This window comes from Schistocerca cancellata, chromosome 3, assembly GCF_023864275.1.
Source record: "Schistocerca cancellata isolate TAMUIC-IGC-003103 chromosome 3, iqSchCanc2.1, whole genome shotgun sequence".
Lineage (NCBI taxonomy): Eukaryota > Metazoa > Arthropoda > Insecta > Orthoptera > Acrididae > Schistocerca > Schistocerca cancellata.
Genome location: NC_064628.1, coordinates 292,829,141 through 292,852,922, shown reverse-complemented (window position 1 = coordinate 292,852,922; position 23,782 = coordinate 292,829,141). Strand labels below are relative to the sequence as shown.

At 38.9% G+C, this 23,782-nt stretch overlaps 1 protein-coding gene across 1 annotated transcript in view; it reads right to left on the bottom strand.

The window, feature by feature from the left end:
- Positions 1 to 23,782, bottom strand: part of LOC126176277 (partitioning defective 3 homolog) — a 286,886-nt gene that overhangs the window by 37,719 nt on the left and 225,385 nt on the right. Inside the window, exons 21-24 of the mRNA XM_049923426.1 lie at positions 23,529 to 23,620; positions 13,988 to 14,156; positions 8,815 to 9,046; positions 305 to 572 (exon numbers count right to left, since the gene is read on the bottom strand). Of these exons, the coding sequence (XP_049779383.1) occupies positions 305 to 572; positions 8,815 to 9,046; positions 13,988 to 14,156; positions 23,529 to 23,620 (761 nt within the window). The remainder of the gene's footprint in view (positions 1 to 304; positions 573 to 8,814; positions 9,047 to 13,987; positions 14,157 to 23,528; positions 23,621 to 23,782) is intronic.

The following is a 23,782-nucleotide window of genomic DNA, read 5'->3' as shown; positions in this document are numbered from 1 at the left end:
CCATAATGTACGGTTCAAGTTTCATAGTGCTAAGTTACTTGACAGAGATACATCATGAAAAAGTTACTACATCCTTACAGTTTGCACACCAGTATATATGGGAAACCAATATCCAAACAACATGGACTTACTAGTTCAATTCTCCATTGTTTTAGTTATAGATTAAAGGTAAATATAATACAGACGATTGTATTCTGTAAGAGATGTAATAAATAAAAATAATTATTTAATATTTTTATACAGAACTTTAATTAAAATAAGTAGGTGTTTCTGTGCATACATATTTGATTAGTAGTAGACAAACCTGCTGCTGCTGTTGGTGGTTGTTTTGGTGCTGATACTGTTGTTGAGAATTTTGTTGCTGCGATTGCTGCTGTTGCTTTTGGGCAACCTCAAGTTGTCGCTGGCGCTGGACCAGTCGCTGGTATTGCTCCTGGATACGTCGCTGTTCCTCCTGGGCTGCTCTACGTGCTGCCTCCCTCTCTCCACCAGCCACCTCAGGTACTCTTGACATGTTATCTTCACGTCCCAGTTGTATAGGTGCATCAAGTGTTTTCCGATGCTTCCCAAATCTGCAAAACACCAGTGACTGATTCATTAAGATATGGAGGTAAAACTCATAGTCAGAATTGCAACAGGACTGCCTGATAGACAACTACACACTATGCATGCCTAATGAATGCAACGGGAATGAATGAATCAATTGTCAGATGTAGAAATAACTTTCAGTGTGCCCCAGGGAAGTGAGATGGGACCCTTTCTGTTCATGCTGTATATTAATGACCTTGCAGACAATATTAATAGTAAAATCAGTCTTTTTACAGATGATGAAATTATCTATAATGAAGTACTGTCTAAAAGAAGCTGCAGAAATATTCAATCAGATATTGATAAGATTTCAAAGTGGTGCAGAGACTGGCAACTTGCTCTAAATGTTCAGAAATGAAAAATTGTGCACTCCACAAAACAAAAAAACATAGAATCATATGATTATAATATCAGTGAGTCACAGTTGGAATTGGCCAATTCATACCAATGCCTGGTTGCAGCACTTTGTAGGGATATGAAATGGAATGGAATGATCACATAGGCTCAGTCTTGGGTAAGGCAGGTGGTAGACTTTCGTTTACTGGCAGAATGCTGGGGAAGTGCAATAGTCTACAAAGGAGATTGCTTACAAAACACTTGTGCAACTAGTTCTAGAATATTGTTCAAGTGTGTGGGACTAACAATGGATACTGTCTGTATACAGAGAAGGGCAGCATAAATGGTCACACATTTGCTTAACCCAAGTGAGAGTGTCACAGAGATACTGAAGGAACTGAACTGGAAGACTCTAAGATAACTTCAAATATCGGAAGAAAGTCTATTAACTAAGTTTCAACAACCATCTTTAAACGATTACTCTAGGAATATTCTACAATGCCCCATGTATCACTCACATAGGAATCGTGGGTGTAAGATGAGAATAATTACTGCACGCACAGAGGCATTCAAACTATCATTCTTTCCGTGCTCTGTATGTGAAAGGAACAGGAAGAGACTCTAATAACTGGTACAATGGGAGTATCTTCTGCCATGAATCTCACAGGGGTTTGCAGAGTATAGATGTAGATGTAATTGAATGAATGAGTGAATGAATAATGACAGAATGGTTGATTTAGTCATTCAGTTATCTGCATGATGTGAATGAGATGTCTTCTTATTAGTTTGTGTAGGCATCACTAACTGCAAATAGGTCACTGGGAAATTATATAGTAGCATTAATATGAAAGCAACTACTTTGAAAAAGCTGTTGCTCCCTCATTTACAATCAATAGCTGCTGCTAATTGTGTGTTGATAGCCTAATATCTGCAATATTACTAAGATTTTATAAAACAACAATTATCTATGTGCCAAGATATTTAGTTTTGTATTATTAATGAGGAGACAGTGCTCAGACTGAGTATTAATATATAAGCTTATACAAGTTTTGGTCTTTCCTACAGTCTGTTATAGTTTCCGTTTCCTTTGCACACATTGTAATTGATACTTTTTTTTAACATTGTTGTCCATGCAGCACACATTCACTGTCTTCAGTTGATTTGTGGTATTTGTTGTTGGTATGCATTTTATGATGAAACCTGTGTAATGGTTTATATGTTTTTTGTTCCTACATTCTCAGTCCAGCTGTCATCCGGCATGACTGGTGTGTATGAGAAATCTGGGCCTATCTCCTCCTCCTTGTCCTCCTCCTCCTTATTCTGGACCATTTTGTAATCAGTTCCTGTTATGGCACTGTGGAAAGCAGCCAATGTTGTAATATGATGTCCTTTACAAAACAAGTATTTTTTGTGAATTCATATTCACAACAAGATGGCACTGTTTTTTTCCACTCTTAGTATCCATTTAATGAACATAGTCTGAATTTCTTTCTATTCTTTTCATATCTGCAATCTTGAGTTTTCCCCCATATGATCTCTATTCCACATGGTATGACACGTCACTGTTGCTTTGAATAGTGTCATTGCTGTACTTGTCAACAGACTGGTTATGTTTGGGATACTGAATGAGGCTTTGATGGCTGCCATAATGACGAAAACTGCTTCACAATGACCTGTTACTTAAAATGCAATTTAAAATAACTTTAATCCCTGAATCTAAGTAATCAAGTGATTTGTGGGTGGTATCGCCAACAAAGTATGTATTTTATGGGATCACTTTGATGTCTGTCTCTCTATGTGTTAGCAACCCATTTTCTCAGGTAGACATATCAAGTTGAAATTTATGTCAAACAATGGAAAATCCAAGATGGAATGTAACAACATTATGAGAATGGAAGTTGCTACTCACCATATAACGGAGATACCGAGTCACAGATAGGCACAACAAAAAGATTCTCACAATTAAAGCTTTTGGCCATTTGCCTTAGTCAACACACACACACACACACACACACACACACACACACACACGAAGGACTGCAGTTTAGTTCACACACACACACACACACACACACACACACACACACACACACACACACACACACACACACACACAAACAAACACAAAGGACTGCAGTTTAGTTTCAGGCAACTCAGCATCTCCGCTATATGGTGAAATTTATATCTATGGTTCCCTGTTGGTGTAATATATGTATGCTTCTAAGTTAATCGAAGGGTGCAGTTTATGTCATATATTTTGATACTCACCAGCTCACTCATCAAAACCTGCTGTGTACTTTACATTGACCTGTAATCGTAAAAATTTGGCAAGAAGCAAGGTTTCACAGTACAGCTAAGAGAAAAATTCCAAAAACTGTTAAACTGTAATTAAATAACACAAAAAGAGTTTCTTTTGTCATTTGTTATTCTACTCCAAAATTAAAATTAAAACATTCTCAAAAGTCTTGGGATTCCATTATCAGTAACAGACAAAAATCACTGAGATTCTTAATTCTCAGGATGGATGAACTGCCTACATACATAAATAAGTTTGTACAGAATCCTCAGAAGGCAAGTCCTACTTGCACCTCGGAAATTTTACTTACAGCAGTATTCTACTGCTCACTTTTTCTGAATGAATACATTTCTGCTTTAGCTGCATCAGCCCACTAGATAATTCTGTAAGACAACAAGCATTAAATTATGCAAAAATATTAAGAGCCTCAGTGTCTAAAAAATAAAATGTCTACAGGAGTAGATGAAGTCCTCATTTGTGTACTGAATGGAAGTAAATGCGAGACTAATTTCACTGCTGCCAACTTTTTCAAAAATATTTGGAACTGTTACGAAATAAAGGTTGGAAGGCTTCAACAAGTTTAACATTGTCACTAAATGCAAGTATGGGTTCAGAGAAGGTACTAGCACAGAGAAAGAAGCTGTATGCTTTAAAAAGTGTGTATTAAAGCCACTGGGTGGATAAGACCAAACTACTTATCTTTTTGGATCTGATCATGCCATCGTATTCCACAAATTGGATGCACTAGGAATAAGAGCTCTAGCTAGCCATTGTTCAGATCCTTCTTAGCCAGAAAGTAGAAATTTCTGAATGTTTAAAATTTCTACAAATTGGTGAGCAAATATTTGTCTAATGCCAAAAACCTCAAAAAGGAAGTATCTTATGACCAACCCTTTTAATATAGCTTCATGATTTCCCAGATATTATGAGCTAGGACAAAAAATATAGTATTCAAATGACTAATTTCATAATCACAGAAAAAATGTCAGACAAAAGTTAACATAGCATGTTCTGAAATTTACCGATTCGCAAATTTCACTGAAGTCTCACTTAATACAAAAAAGTGACAAATGGCATTAACTTTGTTATTCAAATACCAGGATTTAACTGTTCCAGACATGGAAGGAAAAAAATAGAACATATATCAAAAACTAAATTTCTGGGTATGATTACTGATCATCAGTTTAAGTCACAACCATGAAAAGAATTTATCAAGCACGTTATGCGCTTTCAGTTCTAACCCCATTATTAAAATGACAGCACTTGCTCCCAATGAGCTGTTCTGCAAATGCCCGTTCAGCCTAAATGTATATGACTCTTGTTTGGGAAACAAATTTGTGTGTTCCTCATACAAAAATACAATGCATGAAGGTTATATTGTGTAGATTTATGTTCTGTGCTAGGTTGTTGAGAGAGCTTGCCAGGCTTCCCTTTCTCTTTCACTGTGGTCCTCTTCTGCAAGTACATCTGATTAATTGTTAAAGATTATTTTTTAATAAGTTTCAAATTAGAGATGTTGTAACATAATGTTGCAGTATGGTGGCCACAGCAATCCAGTCCGTATCAAATTCTCATGGGGAATGAATCAATCACTGGTGAACAGAAAACAACTCACAGATGTAAAAATCGTTGTGGTCATAGTAGAGTCAACATGATGGTAAGCAGTGAAATTGTTTTGTCATCATGGCAGTGTTGCAGAAGGGCTTGAGCTTCAAGCAACCTTCTTAATGTGCAATTTCTCCTGATATTTAATGCTGCACTGATATGTCTGCCCAGTGAGGTAAATAACATAAAAATGCCTGGGCGTGGTGTGACATCTATGCAGATTATATTTTCTACATCTCCTCCTAAACCACTGAACAGATTTAAACCAAACTTGGTACACATATCACTATCTGTTTAGAAGGAATTGCTGTGAGGTAAAGAACCATCCATCAATCAAAGAGGTGGGGTTGAAAAAATAATGTAGCCCATTAAGTGTGAAAACCAATAATTTAGTCATCCAGTATTTGAGAATGAGAGCACTTGGAGACTTGCAATAAACTTTACACATAATTTAAAAATTTAGAAAACTCTTTCTCACTGGAGCCCCCCCCCCCCCAAAAAAAAAACCTGATAAAAGGAATAAAGTTTATTGCTTACTACATTTTTGCTGTTCATGCAGTAAAACTGCAAAATGAAGCATTATGTTTTAATATATTACTTCCTTATTATTAATTGTATTAGTGACATTTTGCAGATAGTATTCACATATACCACTGGATGTAAAATAAAAATTTCATCATTGTACAACACTTAGTTCAGGACGTAGGGTATCATAAACATTAAGATGCAGCAAAACTACCTTATCATGTAGGATTTTTAAATTTATTACTTTGTTGCTACAAACTTTATTTGTAACACATTTCACAGAGTGTAGCCACATATAACACTGGATGTACCTGCAAAGTTACATTATTGTGTAGCTCGTAGTTCAAGAGAAGTTAAGTTACAGACAATGAGCTGTATGACTTTGAAACTACAGGGTGAAATTCGCTAGGCATACAGGTGAAATACGTGTATAAATACATGTAAAATATGTTAAATATATGTAAAATATATTTGGCATGTGCATATGCAGGCAAAGCTAAGGGTAAAAGGCTCATTCTAAACCCTTGGAGCGATTGCAATCAAATTTAGTACAATACTAGTTACAATCTGGAAAAAGATATTATAGGTGTAAGAACCATGAGCTTCCTATAGGGATAGCTGTGATAACATGGACAGAGGAGGGAGGATGATGAGATGGACAAACAATGAGAGATAAGGAGGAGACAGACACATATAGGATAAGGAGGATGAGATGGACAGAGACAGGAAGAGAGGAGGAGATGGACAGAGAGAGAAAAGGAGGAGGAGATGGACAGAGAGAGAAAAGGAGGAGGAGATGGACAGAGAGAGAAAAGGAGGAGGAGATGGACAGAGAGAGAAAAGGAGGAGGAGATGGACAGAGAGAGAAAAGGAGGAGGAGATGGACAGAGAGAGAAAAGGAGGAGGAGATGGACAGAGAGAGCAAAGGAGGAGGAGATGGACAGAGAGAGAAAAGGAGGAGGAGATGGACAGAGAGAGAAAAGGAGGAGGAGATGGACAGAGAGAGAGAGAGAAAAGGAGGAGGAGATGGACAGAGAGAGAGAGAGAAAAGGAGGAGGAGATGGACAGAGAGAGAGAGAGAAAAGGAGGAGGAGATGGACAGAGAGAGAGAGAGAAAAGGAGGAGGAGATGGACAGAGAGAGAGAGAGAGAGAGAGAGAGAAAAGGAGGAGGAGATGGACAGAGAGAGAGAGAGAAAAGGAGGAGGAGATGGACAGAGAGAGAGAGAGAAAAGGAGGAGGAGATGGACAGAGAGAGAGAGAGAAAAGGCGGAGGAGATGGACAGAGAGAGAGAAAAGGCGGAGGAGATGGACAGAGAGAGAGAAAAGGCGGAGGAGATGGACAGAGAGAGAGAAAAGGCGGAGGAGATGGACAGAGAGAGAGAAAAGGCGGAGGAGATGGACAGAGAGAGAGAAAAGGCGGAGGAGATGGACAGAGAGAGAGAAAAGGCGGAGGAGATGGACAGAGAGAGAAAAGGAGGAGGAGATGGACAGAGAGAGAAAAGGAGGAGGAGATGGACAGAGAGAGAAAAGGAGGAGGAGATGGACAGAGACAGAAAAGGAGGAGGAGATGGACAGAGAGAGGAGGGAGGGAGGAGGAGATGGACAGAGAGAGGAGGGAGGGAGGAGGAGATGGACAGAGAGAGGAGGGAGGGAGGAGGAGATGGACAGAGAGAGGAGGGAGGGAGGAGGAGATGGACAGAGAGAGGAGGGAGGGAGGAGGAGATGGACAGAGAGAGGAGGGAGGGAGGAGGAGATGGACAGATGGGGGAGGAGGAGATGGGCAGAGAGAGAGAGAGAGAGAGAGAGAGAGAGAGAGAGAGAGAGAGAGAGAGATACATACCCAGACAATGCCAGGTACTCAGCAAGCGAATGAATAAAATCTCCTTATGATTCCATCTGCATCAAATGGCTGAAATTTCATGAGCTTTCAGTCAAGTTTTTCTTGACCATTACGTGTTTACTGATTGTCATGTTTTCTGATGGGGTATTTGACGGTCTAAAGAGAAAAATAATGTACTTTATACAAATAACTAACATACTTGTTGGATTGAACTATTATCCTTTAGAATGTTTGGGCTTCAGGCTAAAAAGCCATGTAATGATGAAAACCAACGAATGAATGAATGTGCACTTCTGAAAACTAATAAATTTATCTAGGGAAAACTCAACCTAAAATGCAAGCCCATGAAACTATAACAACGTTGTGAACAACTTCATCCTTTTTTTAGTTATATGGAGCAAGCTACAGTGTTACTGATCCTCAGTCCACATTGAATACGGTGCTATAAAGTCCCCTATCTGCCTACACCTGCTTCAATCTTGTGATGACCAGATCTCACACTGGAGACTTTGACCAGCATGCATGCTTATTTTTTTTATCATGGCATAGATGACACACTGTCATACTGCCCAGTTGTTAACAGTATTCCTATGTACCCCCAGGTATTCTGGTGGAAATAAAAGAAAAAGCAAGAAAATGGTATCACTGCAGTTTGGGTATGATTCAATATGGCTTTCTTAAAATATTTAAGAGATACTGATAGCCATGCACAATCATGCAGAGGGGCTATAATAAGGTACATAAAATGAAACAGAATAAAGGGTTAACAATTTACTGCAATGATTGCCACAAATATTTTATCCTTACTGATCAGTATCTGTTTTACAATGGATAGAACACAATATTATTAAGCGGTTTCCAGCCACATGTTGCTGTGACTTAGTCTGGTTACACGAAAAAGAAAGAAAACAGAAAGCATATGTTTCTTGTGTGTATGGAAATTGGATTTACTCTGTAATCTCTTCCTCTTTCCCTCTCAGTCCATCACCTCCTCCCCCTCTCTCTATTTCATCCTGCCACTTCTCTGCCCCCCCCCCCCCCCATCTCCATCTCCCGCAGCCCCTCTCTCTGTCTAGCTCCTCCTTTCCACTTTCTACGCTCATTTCCTCCCACCCCTTGTCCATTTCCTATTCCCCCCCCCCCCTTCCCCCCCAGCTCTCTCTCCGACCTTGAACTTGTTTAGTGTTATTCCAAGTTCAAATCGTGTAGAATGCAATGTTGTGGCAAAATTTTGGAGAAATCTGTGAACACCACCTGAAGATAGACTATTTTAAACAAAGAACATTTACATTTTTATTTATATAGATGTAGAGAAGCATTTGAAAAATTACAATTTGCATAAATTTTAAACATGTAGACAGTTCTCTTTATTCATTTAAAAGAGAAATGAGGAAAACATGGTAATAGTATATTTATAGCAATTATGAAATGATTGTTGACAATTTTCTACAATTCATTGTCTTATCCTTCAATGAAATTCCACCAGGACGTACACAGTTTGAATAGGTGACAAAACTCATTATTTTTAAGTGTAGAAAAAGTACACTCCTACCAGACTTTGTATTCGCATGCAACTATTTAACGTGTTAAGTACTTTACAAAACGTTTGGGTATTGGACCTACCTGAACATGGAGCCAATGCCCTTGAGTAAGCCTGGTTTCTTCTTCAGTCCAGCACCACTTGCAGAGTTACTAATTTTCATTTTTCCATCAAGAACTGCATTCATGGAAGACTGCCGAGGGCCTCCACGAGAAACGCCGCACTCAGAGTCCCCCAGACCCTGCCCAGCTGACACGTCCTCCTCAGCAACTAGGCATTGGAACAATCGTGCTTCCACTGCGTAATGCTTCTCTACTGTATTGCAGTTTGGGGAGAGCAAGGGAGATACACCACAGGGTTAGTGAGACACACACCAGCACAAGTTAGGAGACAAAGCATGCTATCAGGGCAAGCCAAAGCACTATGCACAGCTCTGTTAAACAAAAATTAGTGTTCATATTAGCTTTACTAAAAGTTATTTTCATAATCCTGGGGGTACTGAAATAGAACCTGGAAGAAGTGAGAGAGACTGTCAACAAAGCTATAACCAAGAAATGCTTTACCAAAATACAATGCCATACAGGGACTTCAAAAATGCAAGTTATACTTGTTGTCACATGCTATGATAACAGTGACTTAGTCAGAAAATGAGTACATGTTCCAGGTTTCCTGTAGACCATTCTGTTGTGGTACAGATAAAAAGTGCATCACAGTGTGCGTCTGAAATAGCTTGGCAACTGGAAGCCTGCTCAAAAGCTGAAATACACGGGACATCATGAATCTTGCGGGGAAAAATATCTAAATTGCACACTATAATGAATCCAATCCTACTGGATCTATCGCTCATTTACAGAAAGCTGCTACACCATCTAAATTTTCTCCAAATATGAACACATTATTATTTGTAAATTGTGTAATTCATGTTTGTGGAGGTTTACTAATTTTTCTCGCCATCGGATGTGATTTGTCCGCAAATGTAATTCTCCATTTGTGTACCTATATACTCTCATACTTTGATCTTACACCATAAAAATTAGCAGGCAAACAATTAACAGAAAATGCTCTAAAATGAATAACATTATTTTTGCTATTTTTAACATTTATTTTTAAATGCAGATAAAGCATATGTTTTTATCTATGATTTTCTATATTTCTTACTATTGATATATAACTGATACTGCAACATAATAGGAAGTTTCCAATATTAATATTTACAAATTTTGTAACTTTGTTATCATTATTATTACTAAAAACTTTCACATAAATTTGTATCTTCAAGAGACATTGTATACGCTATATCTGATTTATAATCTAGAAAACTGAAGTTTTTGGGGTGTTCTGAAAAGATTAAGAAACAGTTATACTACTTTTATTATGTTTGTTTAGTGCCAATTGAGACGGTCTCATTTAGTTCAGTTAAGACTCATTAACACCAAGAGAAACTCTCAAAGAGTATGTAACAAGCTCTAAGTTTCATGGTTTGATATTTACTTGTGATATTGTGAAAATACGTGTGAAATGTTATGCAGAATGATGAATAAACCAGATTTTGAGACAGAAGAATTGTTATCTCCATGCCACGTCATTTCAAACACCAGACCTTATAATTATACGATATTATGCAACATTTTAACAGCTCTAAACACTGATGCCATTTTAAAAAGTTAAGTGAACTATTAACTGTTGTTTGATGTTCCCTTCCTTGCACTTTTAATATACATTGCCTAATATATGGTAAATGTTTTCATGCCAAGTTGATGTGAGCTATGATCATAAAATTATGTAAAAATTGCAAGGGAGGTCCATCATAACTAACACAGATTCACAGTGATATTCTAGTGGTATATGGACCAAACACAAGGTTGCATTCAGCCTTAGTGAATTGGTGCCATCAATCTGACCATGGCTGCACAGATATGGGTGTTGCACATACACAGACACAATATCTGCTAGTGTCTGCGTATGTGCGGATGGATGTGTGTGTGTGCATGAGTGTATACCTGTCCTTTTTTCCCCCTAAGGTAAGTATTTCCACTCCCAGGATTGGAATGACTCCTTACCCTCTCCCTTGAAACCCACATCCTTTCGTCTTTCCCTCTCCTTCCCTCTTTCCTGATGAAGCAACCGTTGGTTGCAAAAGCTTGAATTTTGTGTGTGTGTTTGTGTGTCTATCAACCTGCCAGTGCTTTTGTTTGGCAAGTCACATTATCCAAATTTGGTAAATCTGTACAACTAAAAGGACATGTATATTAGTGTGGATGTGTCACTATTAGTATTAATTTCAATGACACAGAAAACTACAAAAACATCTTTATAGCTAACACACCACTCAAAACTTTGTTCAGCTTTTCTGATAATAAGCAAAACACAGATATGTATATTTTCGACTACCAATAACAAATTTTTTATTCAGTTTTATTTCAGCATTGGACTACTGCATCTTTTCAAACACTCCCAGATAGTGTCTAATGATTTTGTAATCTTTCCTGATGAACCAATTGGCTTGAATTGCCCCCAAACAATGATCCAAAGGATTAAAAGCTTTGGGACTCCAGGGCATGGAATTAATCCTATTCTAGCTAACCACGTGCCATCATAGCTATAATCTGGTGCATCTGCAACAAGGGCCTGAATGTGTCACAGCCTTGTCATGCATAAACAATATGCTTCCTCTTATTTACTGGGAAACATTCCGTTAAAGTCTGGACACCTTTCTGAACGAAGTCCTAGTAGACACTAGCTGTAAGATTTTCTGGTCATCTACAACACATAATCTGAAATTTCTCCTGTGTCTATCCTGCATTGCACCATGAGGGTTTGCAGCTGTCCCAGAGTTACTCCGAAATACATCACAAGTTATCACAATGTGCCTTATGTTTATACCTCAATCTACCGATACAGTTTGCGGAATGCTCGCTTGCTTGTGAAAAGTATGAGGGAATGTTGACCAACTTCAATCCACTGTTTTTAATTCAACAGAAGATGTCTCTTCATGAGATGATAAACAGCAGCAGAGGTTTGATGACTTCTGTATTCTACTCGGAAATGCATTCTGATACAGCCGTATAGCCTCTCATCCATTATAATTTGTGAGGTCATACATTCATCGAGTTACCTGCTCATAAAATAAATAAACTGCCATGGGTAAATTGTAGACCTACCAAGTAACACTCCACTACCATGCCCACAAGTACACAACTGCAAATTTGACTAGAAAATAATGCATTGTTATTGAGGATAAAATGAGTGAACCAGCAGACTGACAATTATAAACACCACCTGATTCTCTAAAAAAGTGACAATTAATTACGGATGGCAAACTTCAATCGCTGGATTCTGTGCCTAAGTACATATACCATAATATTTCAGTAATTACTCAAAAATAAAGTATTTTTTCTGATGTAAGTTTATTAGGAGCTTTTTTCTTGCTATGGTGTGAGGAAGCTCGATGTTTGTAGTATTTCTGATACAAGTTATCTTTGCCATTTGTTGACAATTTACAATGTAAGTAGAGTAATCACTAAGCAGCAACACTCAAATATGTACAAGGGGCAGGATAGGAGGAGGAGGAGGTGGAGGTGGAGAAGGAATGACAACACATGCTTTGGTTGACTGACAAATTCTTGAAGCTAATGCATTTTTACGTTTCACTAAACTAGAAGCTGATGAGAGAATTGTTAATAATCTATGAACAAGCCAAAATTAATCATTAAACTTGGATTTGCATGCAAATGTTACAATGTATAAAAAGAAACCCACAGTTTACATCCATGTCACAGTTAACTTGGTATTAGAGCAAAGATATTAAAAGGACTCCAGATAAGGACACATGTCATGTCCTTCTGCAGCAAACCCACTATAAAATCAAGGACTGTACACAGGACAAAGTACTTTGGACAAACACATACCACACCTGGAAATATTTTTAAAAATAGACATGGAAACAAGCACAGAAAATATTCTCACACAAAGCATCAAATCATTATTGTGAATATTAATGAGATTAATATATAGTACATAATGAAAGTTTTTGTTTAATTGTTACACTGGAATTACTATTAATCAGGAATCATCTTGAAAAAAGTTATACAATAATGTAATGGATGGAAAAGCTGATCAGGTACTTAATGTTAACATTTGGAGAACCTTCCAATTAAATAAATAGCCTTCATTTTCAGTCAGTTTATAGACCGTTCTGTATTCAAGTTTGCAACTTTTGTGGGTTTATATTTTCTGATTTTTCAGCATGTGTGATCTGAAGAAGCCAAGCTACTTAACAAGTCCATTATAAAAAAGTTCAGATTAACAGCATATGCTAAATGAATTATGGTAGGTATGAGATGAGTCACAGAAGATGTAGAAAGTAAGATATTGCCAGTGCCAAATGCTGTTCAGATTTATCAAGTTGTAATAATAGATTATGTTTTATACATTTGTCATGGAAATGAGAACTTTCCATCGATTTGTTCCTCAATGCACCAACAGAAATGTTGGTGAGGTCTCTTATTGGAGCAAAGTTTGCCCATGATTTATGGCAATAAAAAAAAAAAAAAAAAAAAAAAAAAAAAAAAAAAAAAAAAAAAAAAAAATCTTTATCAAAATGTATCACAATTGTTCTTGGGCAGACAAATGAAGTTAAAATACTTATTTATAAAAGAATAAATAATGGAAATAACAATATGAATTAGAAATTAGTAATTACATGCTGATCTGTGTTTATGAGAAAAACTTCAAGTGTTGCAGTAATAAGCCCGGAAATCATCACAACTAAAAGCAGCTTAGTAAATCAGAGTATGGTAAAATGGCAGTGTTTCTTTTTTAATGAACATGATCTGTAAGTAACTAATTTCTGCCAAAAATTATGCAAACAAATTATTGCCTAAGAATGTCATGCTGGCACAAGAGGAAGCAGCATCAGCTTAGTAATTAGAATCATGGGCTCTTCATAACAAAAATTCCCTCCTTAGTTGACATTAATATTCTTTTAATCACCTGACTTTCACTGGAGATAAAGCTCATGACGTGCCCCTTAATTTGTAAAATTTGATACATCCTGAAAGGGAGCTCGTTTGACACCACTGAAGATATAATGCATATTCCTTTGTTAGGTTTTATTGATCACTACAATGAAATAATAAAATATGATTTTGATATTCAAATGAATAAATTACTTTTAAGGAAGTGCTGGAGATACCCTTATTCTTTGACATCTATGAAAGCTTTTATGTAAACTAATATTACATCTGGAATACTTACGAGTTTCCATATCCAATGCTCGAGCCCGAACATCAGCCAGAGGTGCCTCATAACTGCGATCCACTGCTGCGCGGAAGCTTTCATTACACCCACGGCCCCTTACCACACGCACAACCCCCTGTGCATTACGATAGGTGTAGGCTGGATCACAGTCTTCCTGCATCTGGATCTGAAAATGTACAATACTTGTGAGATGGGTCAGTTACATTAGTAATGGACTTCCTCACTGTTTTCCCTGGAGGCATCTGGGGAGCTTTGTGCTCTAACTTTTCTTTTGCAGAAATGTTACATTTTAGTCACTGATGATAAAGGTTTTGTATCTCCTTGTTATACCTTGTCTGATGCTGCGGAAGTTCTTCAGAACATTGCTTAACTGTTTCACTATGCAGTTCCCTCAGGCCTTATTATAATGTTTTACTTAAAGGTTTGATACTACCTGCTGGCTAGTGGATTCTCTTCAATGCAACAGCCTTATTCTGGCTTAATATTACTACCACTGAATAGAAAATAAAAGTATGTGAAGATTTTAAAGTGAAAGAGTGATATAACCTATTTCATAACACCCACTCTTTGTAACTTTCTATGGAAAAACTACACCAGACGCTTATCATATTTAGACCCACCATCTCTTTCCTTAATTCTGGAGAGTACATTCCTCAGAAATGTAGTTATTTTACATTGAACCAGGTCTAGCTATAATTAGTTTATTGTTTTTACAATGATATTTTTCAAGGTCCACATTCAGGATCAGAACATCAGCCTTCATAACTGAAACGTAATTTAACTTTTGACATATTAACAGCCACCTGTCACTAGGGATTTAGTCAGAATAAGATTGTCAAAAGGGACGGGTTGGAATCCAGTCGCACCTTGGTTGCTGATTGAAATGAAAAGGTTCTTTGCTTTGAAGCAAGTCTTATAATCCTCATAATTGTTTAACCTTTAAGCATAGGTGTGCATCTTAACCCCGAACCTTTTGACATACAGTTTCCAATTTTTAAAAAAATTATGTCACCTGTTTGAGTAATTGAAACAGTCTTGTCATCAATATTAGTTATATGTTTTCATGTGTTGCAGAAGGGCAATAGGAGAAACTGTGTCCAGTGCAGTATTAAACACCGCTGTTTCACCCAATAACGGGCCGGCTGCAGGTCCAGGTCCTTGTAATTATTGCCATGTTGTTGTTGTTTTGAGTTGGCCACTGTGGCCAAGCGGTTCTAGGTGCTTCAGTCTGGAACAGCGCTGCTGCAATGGTCGCAGGTTCGAATCCTGCCTCAGGCATCGATGTGTGTGATGTCCTTAGATTAGTTAGGTTTAAGTAGTTCTAAGTCTAGGGGACTGATGACCTCAGATGTTAAAAAGTCTAGGGGACTGATGACCTCAGATGTTAAGTCCCATAGTGCTCAGAGCCATTTGAACCATTTTGTTGTTCTTTTGATTCCTCTTTTAACAGTTTATTCATTTCACAATTTTTTTAATTTGTAAAGAAAACAAATTTATGATTATATATTGTTAAATGAACAGGTTGTTTGAAAAGAAAGTTACATTGGTGGGTCCTCCCTTCCACATTTTCCTTAATACCAGTAATTACCACGTCTCATTGGTAGCAGAGCATGCTTGTCGATCCATTAGCAGGGGGCTATCATGAATTTCATTTCATGCAACCTGCTTCAGTTTAAAATTTGTACTTTATTCTTTTGGGACATTGTCTAATTATTGCCTTTTGTCCACAGCTGCAGCATGGATCCACATGTGTGTCGGTATTTCGTCCTTAAGACGCGATCACCTCGAGTGTGAACTAAGTATTAGGCAACAAAATGTTCTCGGAATGATGGGGGAACTGGCAGCCAGGCTACGGGTGGCATTGTCAGAGCCACACACTGTTTCTGTCACCATGGTCAGCGAGGTGAGCCAAAATTTACAGATGATCATAGTAGGATTGAGTTGTTTAAAAGAAAATCTCTCCTTTCTCCAAAATATTGAACCAACCATGAGGCAGGTGAAGCACATTCATGACATTCATGGACAATAAGCCACCTGAGCAATATAGTAAAGGATCTTAAATTTCTAGAACCGAGCCCTGAGAAGTTAGCAAGTGTCACTCAGTTTAATACTCTTTTGTTTGATTTGCAAATCTAAACTGCAGCTTTAGCATTTGAAAATGGTGTTGATACAAATAATATAGAAGGTGTTTCTGGCAGTCCAATAGCCAAATGTGGATCTGTTGCTTGAGGTCAAAGTGATTGGTCTGGGGAATATTTTGCCTACCTCTCTAACCTGATGCGTCTCTTAAATAGTATTCAGGAACTGTCAATTGAAACCTTAGAAAATATACAGCAGGTATTGTGGCTGCTACTTAAGTTTGAGTCGCCTGCTGATGCATTAAGGCTTCCCAATCACATAGTACTTATGGCACTCAACCCATTAGCACGTGGTAGCTTAAGTAATCTGCTATCCGAAACCTTACTGCAGGGTAAGACAATCGGGCAACTGAGGCAATTGATCATGGAGGGCAAGTTATCAGACTGTATGCACATAGAGTTAGATCTTAGATATTATTGGTGTGTGCAGGACTCACACGAATCATTGTTTGAATATGTCGAGCAGGTTCGTGAGGCAGTATCGGCACTATGTATGGATGTTCCTGAGGCGCATTTAGTTGCTAATGTGTTGGAAGGTATTTGGCCTGATTATAGGTCTTGGATCGCACTCTTTTCTCATCCAGTGACTCTTCATGAGTTAGAGAATCTTGTTAACTTTGTTATGAATTTATATTGGGGACATCAAGACTTATCTAACTCTGGTCCAAAAGGTAGCATGATAGGTAGAGCATGAGGTTCAATGAAATCATGGGGCTTGTTTTAGATGCGGCGCATGTGACCATTTACTACAAGAATGCCCGGTTCCAAGGACGCCTCATGCTGAGAAATGGTGCCAGGTGGGGGTGGCATCACATCCGCAGCTTTAGGACATTAACAGTTGTGTGGGTTACAGGATTTAGACAGCTCTGTGTCACTCCTTAATTATGAGTGGTTTATTGAATATGGATACTAATGTAGATTATCTCCAGTACATCCTTCAATTAACAGTTGTCAGGTGGCCAATGGCCAAGAGTTACCTCTGTGAGGGGAATTATTTCAATGTATAAATTTTCATGGGCTGTCAAGTTTTTATTAGTTATGGGACTGGTGCCTGACTTAATTCTAGGGCATAATTTCATCCGTAAGGCCGGTATGTTGTTAGATTTTGGTAACCGGACATTTTATTTCATATTTTCCCCCACCGATCAGATAGCCCTTTCTTCATGTGCTCATGTGGGGATGGGACATGACACCAGTAGTAGCATGTGCCTGCTTGGGGTAGACCACCTCTCTAGTCAACAAGGGAAACAATTAAGTGAACTTTTGGGAGAATTTCCTGATGTACTTTGTGACAGGTTGGGAGTCGCAGACATCATTAGATACCATATTTGTGTGATAGATGATGCGCCGGTTCACCAGTCTCCATATCGCTTGTCACCACCTAAGATAAAAATATTGTGGTACAAAATTAAGGGTTTGTTAAAAGACGGAGTCATAAGACTGTCTACCTCCCCCTATGCTTCCCCCCCGTTTTCTTAGAACCCAAAGATCAGGGGCAGGATTTTTGACCTGTGGTTCATTACAGGCTTCTCAAGAAAAAGGTGATCTTGGAATCGGTACCACTGCCTGATCTCCACAACTGTTTCACGTGGTTTTCTGCAGCATCTTGGTTTACGGTGTTACATCTTAATCAGGCTTATTACCAGATACCCTTGATGGAGGAATCTAAGCATCTCACCGCCTTCGCACAGATTTATTTTGGCCTCCTTTGAAGAGCATTTAGAGCACATTCGGATGGTACTATCCAGGGTCAGAGATGCAGGGCTGGTTGTGAAACCCATGATGTGGTCATATTTTGGTCTCCTTTCAAGAGCATTTAGAGCACATCAGGATGGTACTATCCAGGCTCAGGGATGTGGGGCTGGTTGTGAAACCCTCAAAGACAACCTTGGCTAAGCACCAAGTGTCATTTTTGGGTCACTTAGTGTCTGGGGACAGAATTAGCATTGATCAGTAATGCACTAAGGCATTGAGGAATTTTCCACAGCCATGAAATAAGAGGGAGGTTGTCCAATTTGTAGGGACGGCTAATTATTTCTGCAGATTTGTCCCAAACTTTGCACAACTTGCAACTCCATTCAATTTGTTATGCAGAAATAATGTGAAATTCATTTGGACTGAATGTCAGCAGGTAGCCTTTGAAGGATTAAAACTGTGATTGCCAACCCACCGGTTTTAGCAGTACCTGACTTTACAAAAAGATTTGTGGTTTAGGCTGATGCTTGCAATACAGGTGTGGCAGCAGTTCTTTTACAGGAAGATCAAGATATCAGGCATCCATTAGCATTTGCTTCTCATCATCTGGAGGGGCCTGAGCTCAATTACTTGGTATATGAGTGTGAAACGTTAGCTGTGTTATTTGCCCTGGAAAAATTTTGGTCCTATCTTGAACATTGTGAATTTGACCTAGAGACGGATAATCAGGCCCTTAGTTTGGTCCTAGCTTGTCCTAGGAAGACAGGGCATATTGCAAAATGGACGGTTTGCATTTCTGCCTTCCATTTTAAGGAATCTGATAATCAGGTTGCTGATGCTCTCAGTAGGATGTTTCAACAGCACCTAATATGTATGATTCTTACTGAGGTACCCCAGCTGATTAATAATTTGAAAACTGAACAAGACCAAGATCAATTGTGACGGGGGTGGGGGGTGGGGGTAGGGTTCAGGAAGCAAATAAATACTAGATGTACAGGAGTCCTATGAGTATTTTCTGAGGAATGGCACGGGTAGGTCTGGGGAAGCTAGAATTTGTCTCCCACGAACCTTAGAGATTCCGGTCTTCTGGTACTTCCATGACTCTCCAGTAGGAGGGCATTTAGGCCTTTATAAAACCTTAGAGAAGGTCAAGGAGCAGCTGACCTGGCCAACACTTTATAAAGATATTAGAAGTTTAGTCAAAGAATGCCGAGACTGTAAGAAGGGGAAACCTAGTGACTCCCTGGTGAGGGGATTGCTGCAGTCAGAGCGGGAAGAGCATCCGTTGGACAAATTGTTTGTTGATCGGTAACAGCATAAGTGCCCAGATCAGAGTGGCATAAAATGACATGCAAATGCCACATTGGCAGCAGTCAGTCAGTCAGTCAGTCACACCAGTTGTTCATAAATGACCAGTTATCAGTTGACAAGTTTCTTATCAATATGGGTTTGGAAGTCAATTTCTGTCCAAGAGATGCCAGCAACTCACTGATGGCAATAATGCAACATCTACTTGCTGTGGCCACTGATTCCAGGGTCGCTACCAACAATGAAACACGTTTAGCACTACAACTTGATTCAAACTTCTGCCCAACTTGGACTTTTGTAATTACAGGCATGCTTTATCATATACATGGTGTGGACTTTTTGCATTATCATCAAGTTTTGCCCAACCTGGTCAACCTCCAATTAGTACCAGGATTCACAGAATGGATATTCCCTACTGGGCCTTCTGCACCACTCAAATGCAGTGCAATGTGCTAGTGGCTTTCTGCACAAAGGTGTCTGGCAAGTCTACCATGTCATCCTCACCAGAGTATGTGGATTTGCTTCCACACCTACAACAATGTGAGGCCACCTGTGTGCATCATGCAAGAACCACCCCAGGAGTCTTTACAGTTCATGTTCTGTGGTCAAATTCTTGGCACTATCTTAGGAAACACTGTTTCATAATCTACTCTTAGACTTTCCAGCACTCACCGAACCTATTTGGGACATTAGGAAATGCTCAAACATTGCTCACCATAGCATTTGCACGACATTAGGTCAACACATCACATTCCACCAATGGCGTCTGCATCCAGTGAAGCTACCTGCGAAGCTACCTGCAGCACAAGCAGAGTTCGACTAACTGCTGATAGTAGGTTGCCTACAAGAATATGGCATAATTATTAATGTAGCAAAGTGTTTATTAGGAAAATGCAGGTTTAAATTCCTGGGATACTTTGTCTTCTGGCAGGACTGTCAAAGAAGTGTAACAGATGCCTCTTCTCCCAATTTACAAGGGACTTCAGTGATTCTTAGACATGCTGAACTATTATCAACAGCACCTGCCTCACCTTGCAAAGCCATTGACAGCATTATACTCTGCAAAATACTGCAGAGAATCTTAAGGTATCATGGACTCCTGAGACCAAAGAAGCTTTCCATAACCTCAAGAAACATCTAGTACAGATGACGTTGCTGTGACACCCAAGATTGAAGAGTCTTTGGCACCTACGGTAGATGCAAGCTAAACATCAGAGGGAGCAGCTCTGCAACAGAAGGTTGAGAGCAATCTGGCAGCCATTTGCTTTTTTTATCAAAGAACCTGACAAGACAACAGAAAAGTGGGTTGCAGTTGATGGTCAGTTGGTATTTACTTAGCAATTAAACATTTCCACCCAACCATCAAAGACAGGCATTTTGCAGTTTTTACTGGTGGCCATTTTTCAGCATGATATTGATCTCAACTCACAGTGTCAATGTAGGCAGGTTGAGTACATTGCACAGTTCTCACTTGATGAGTGGCACACAGCAGGGAAAGACAACCTGATTGCAGACTGCCTGTCTTGAAACTGTGCTACTTGAAACACTATTCACTGGGCAGAGAGAGCATTAAAATAGCAGGAGCATTCTGTTTTGCATTGAAGATCAGGTATGTGCCAGCCTGGGATGTGCCAGATGGTATCTGGTGTAACATATCAACCGGGAAGCAGCCACCCTACATACCAGAACAGCACTGTTGAGTTTTTGACATTCTGCGTAACTTAGCACATCAGGAGTCTGAGCAAAAGCAAAATTAGTCTCTGCTAAAGTCATAAGGCTGGAAAGGCAGAAAGGTTTCCGCATAAGGGCATGTACATGCCTGACATGCCAGTATAATAAGACTGGCAGGGATATCTTTGCACCTGTTACACACTTCCAGAAGCCGTCAGCCATATTTTCATGCATAAGTTTGGACATCATAGGGCCACTACCATACTCTGCTGGACAATGTTATTTGCTGAGCATCCGCTACGGTCGCAGGTTCGAATCCTGCCTTGGGCATGGATGTGTGTGATGTCCTTAGGTTAGTTAGGTTTAAGTAGTTCCAAGTTCTAGGGGACTGATGACCTCAGCAGTTAAGTCACATAGTGCTCAGAGCCATTTGAACCATTTGAACCATTTTTTGCTAAGCATCATTGATCATTTTACCAGGTGGTCAGAGGACATTGTGATATAAGATATATCTACTGAATCAGTTGCAAGAGCATTGTTGCACATGTTGTTCTCCAGGTTTGGTGTACTGTGAGACATAACTACAGACCAAGGGACACAATTTGAAAGCCAACTTTTCAATGAACTTCTCCTAATGTGTAGCTGTGACCACCTCAGCACTATAAACTACCATCCGGTGAGAAAAGAAATGACAGAGTGATTTCACCATACACTCAAAATTATCTTAATATGCAGCCCATTATCATGGTCAGAAGGATTCTGCTGTTTCTACTCGGGTTCAGAAAGGCAGTGAAGGAGGACATCCAGTGCTCACCAACACAAACAGTCTACGTTGAGCAACTGAGAGTTCTGGGAGAAGTGATCTTGTCAGCATCTGCACAACTCTGGCTCAGAATGAGGTCCATTCAGCATACCAGCAGGCATTTGTTCATAAAGACTAAGCAAAAAAATACCATGTGTGGCCCCCAGCCATATTCAGGACCATACAGAGTAATAACATGTGGGAGCCACTCTTTCATGATCGAATAAGATCACTGTCAATAGAGCAACTCAAGCTTGCATATATTGATGAGGATACATTCCCTTCTCATATTACAACATTGCACTCCAAAGAGTGGGCAGAGCCTTTGGCATGAGTGGAAGATATTGCAGTGTCTGCCTCTGACCAGGAACAATCTTCACCTACACCAGCTATTTTGTCAACAGTCAGCAGGCAGATTAATTGCAAATTCCTCTCACATATCAGGGACACCCAGTTTTTTTTTAATGGGGTGGGGCTGATTTGGTGACACCACAATACACTTTGGCAAGAAAAGTGAGTGAAACTATTATGGACCATACAAAGCACCTTTGTTGTTGCCAAAATAGTTACTTTCATGATTTTCAGTTGTGTTTTCTGTTCTTTGTTGACCCTATGCCTGCATAATAAAGTAACTGTTCAATAGTGAACAATATTTATTGTGAATGAGATAATAAGTTTGACTTCACAAAGAGTCAGTCAAGAAGGCTTTTTGCTATTTAATATTACAACCTAAAATACAGCACATTTATGAAATAAAATAATCAATAACAAGTTATTTTAGAGTATTAGAACCAAAAATGTTAAATTTGCTACAAATGCTGCTCCACTCTCCACTGTATGTTGTGAACACTCTCTCCCTCCCCCTCCCCCTCCCCCTCCCCCTCCCTCTCCCCCCCCCCCCCCCCAGTTTTCTCTATGTACAACATTATTAGTTTCTTCATTTATTTCAAAGAACTCCATGAATCCTAATCATTCTTCCTGTAATGCTTCCCTACATCATCACACCACTCAAACTTTTGAAATATTCCGCTCTCCAAACTTTCTACTATTCTGAAACAGAGATTATTAGGTTACACAGCAAATATATATACAAATCACGGACAATATTTTGGAAACACAAAGTTTCTGTATTAACGTAATGTATTTTTCAACATCTCAAATAATCACTTCCACCAATTCTGTGAGCCTAAGTTGTAGCTTTTATTTTTTAGCATCATAGAAACATTTTGCATTTTCTCTCTTAACCATTTTATCAACACCTCTTCACAATCAACATCATGAAACTACTATGCATATATCACTTGTACGAGAAATGCACTGTATGATGGATGTGCCAAAACTGTATTAGTCACCGAGTGTGTGTGTGTGTGTGTGTGTGTGTGTGTGTGTGTGTGTGTGTGTGTGAGGGGGGGGGGTAGGTTGCATGTGCGCTGTGGGGGAGGGGGGGGGCAATTTCACATCCATTGTGCTCACATTTTGAAATAATTTCTAATTTCATTTGTCTGTTTTATGGAGAACAATTCTTGGCACTTCTGAGTGGTGTTTAGTAAATTTCATTAGTCTCCACAATTTCATTAGCGATTATTAATGGTCTTTCCTCACAGAAATCATTTCTTTGCTTTTAAAATTCATTCCATTTCACCACAGTTACCCTATTCAGTACGGTTTAATGAAAAACAGAAGTTAATGATGAAGAACTTCAGCTATCATTACCCCATTTCACCTGACCCCATGTCACAAGTACTGGTCGTTACATGTGTGTCATCTTTAAAGCCCTTGCACAGATCAAGCCTGAGTTATTAATACATTTCATCATATGCAAAACTCTAAAAATGAAAAACAGATTTGTTTAGTAATATTACCTCTCATAATAACAAGAAAACCTCACCCTTTGAACAATTTCTTGAAAACAGTGTTTACTCACCTCTTGCACCATAGTTTGCAGGGATTCAAGACTTGACGACTTTTTCATACCTAAAGATGGACCAAACTCTTTTCTACCTTGTACGTCTGATCCTGTAAAGTTAAATTTTATTAAAAGATAACGGGTTTCAGACTTAAACATGATAATATAATGTCAGTTATTTGAGTTATCGATAAATGCATACTTGTAAAAAGTCAGGATTCCCATCAAATTGAGGGTTCAGAAGCACAGAAATATTATATCTGTACTGAAGT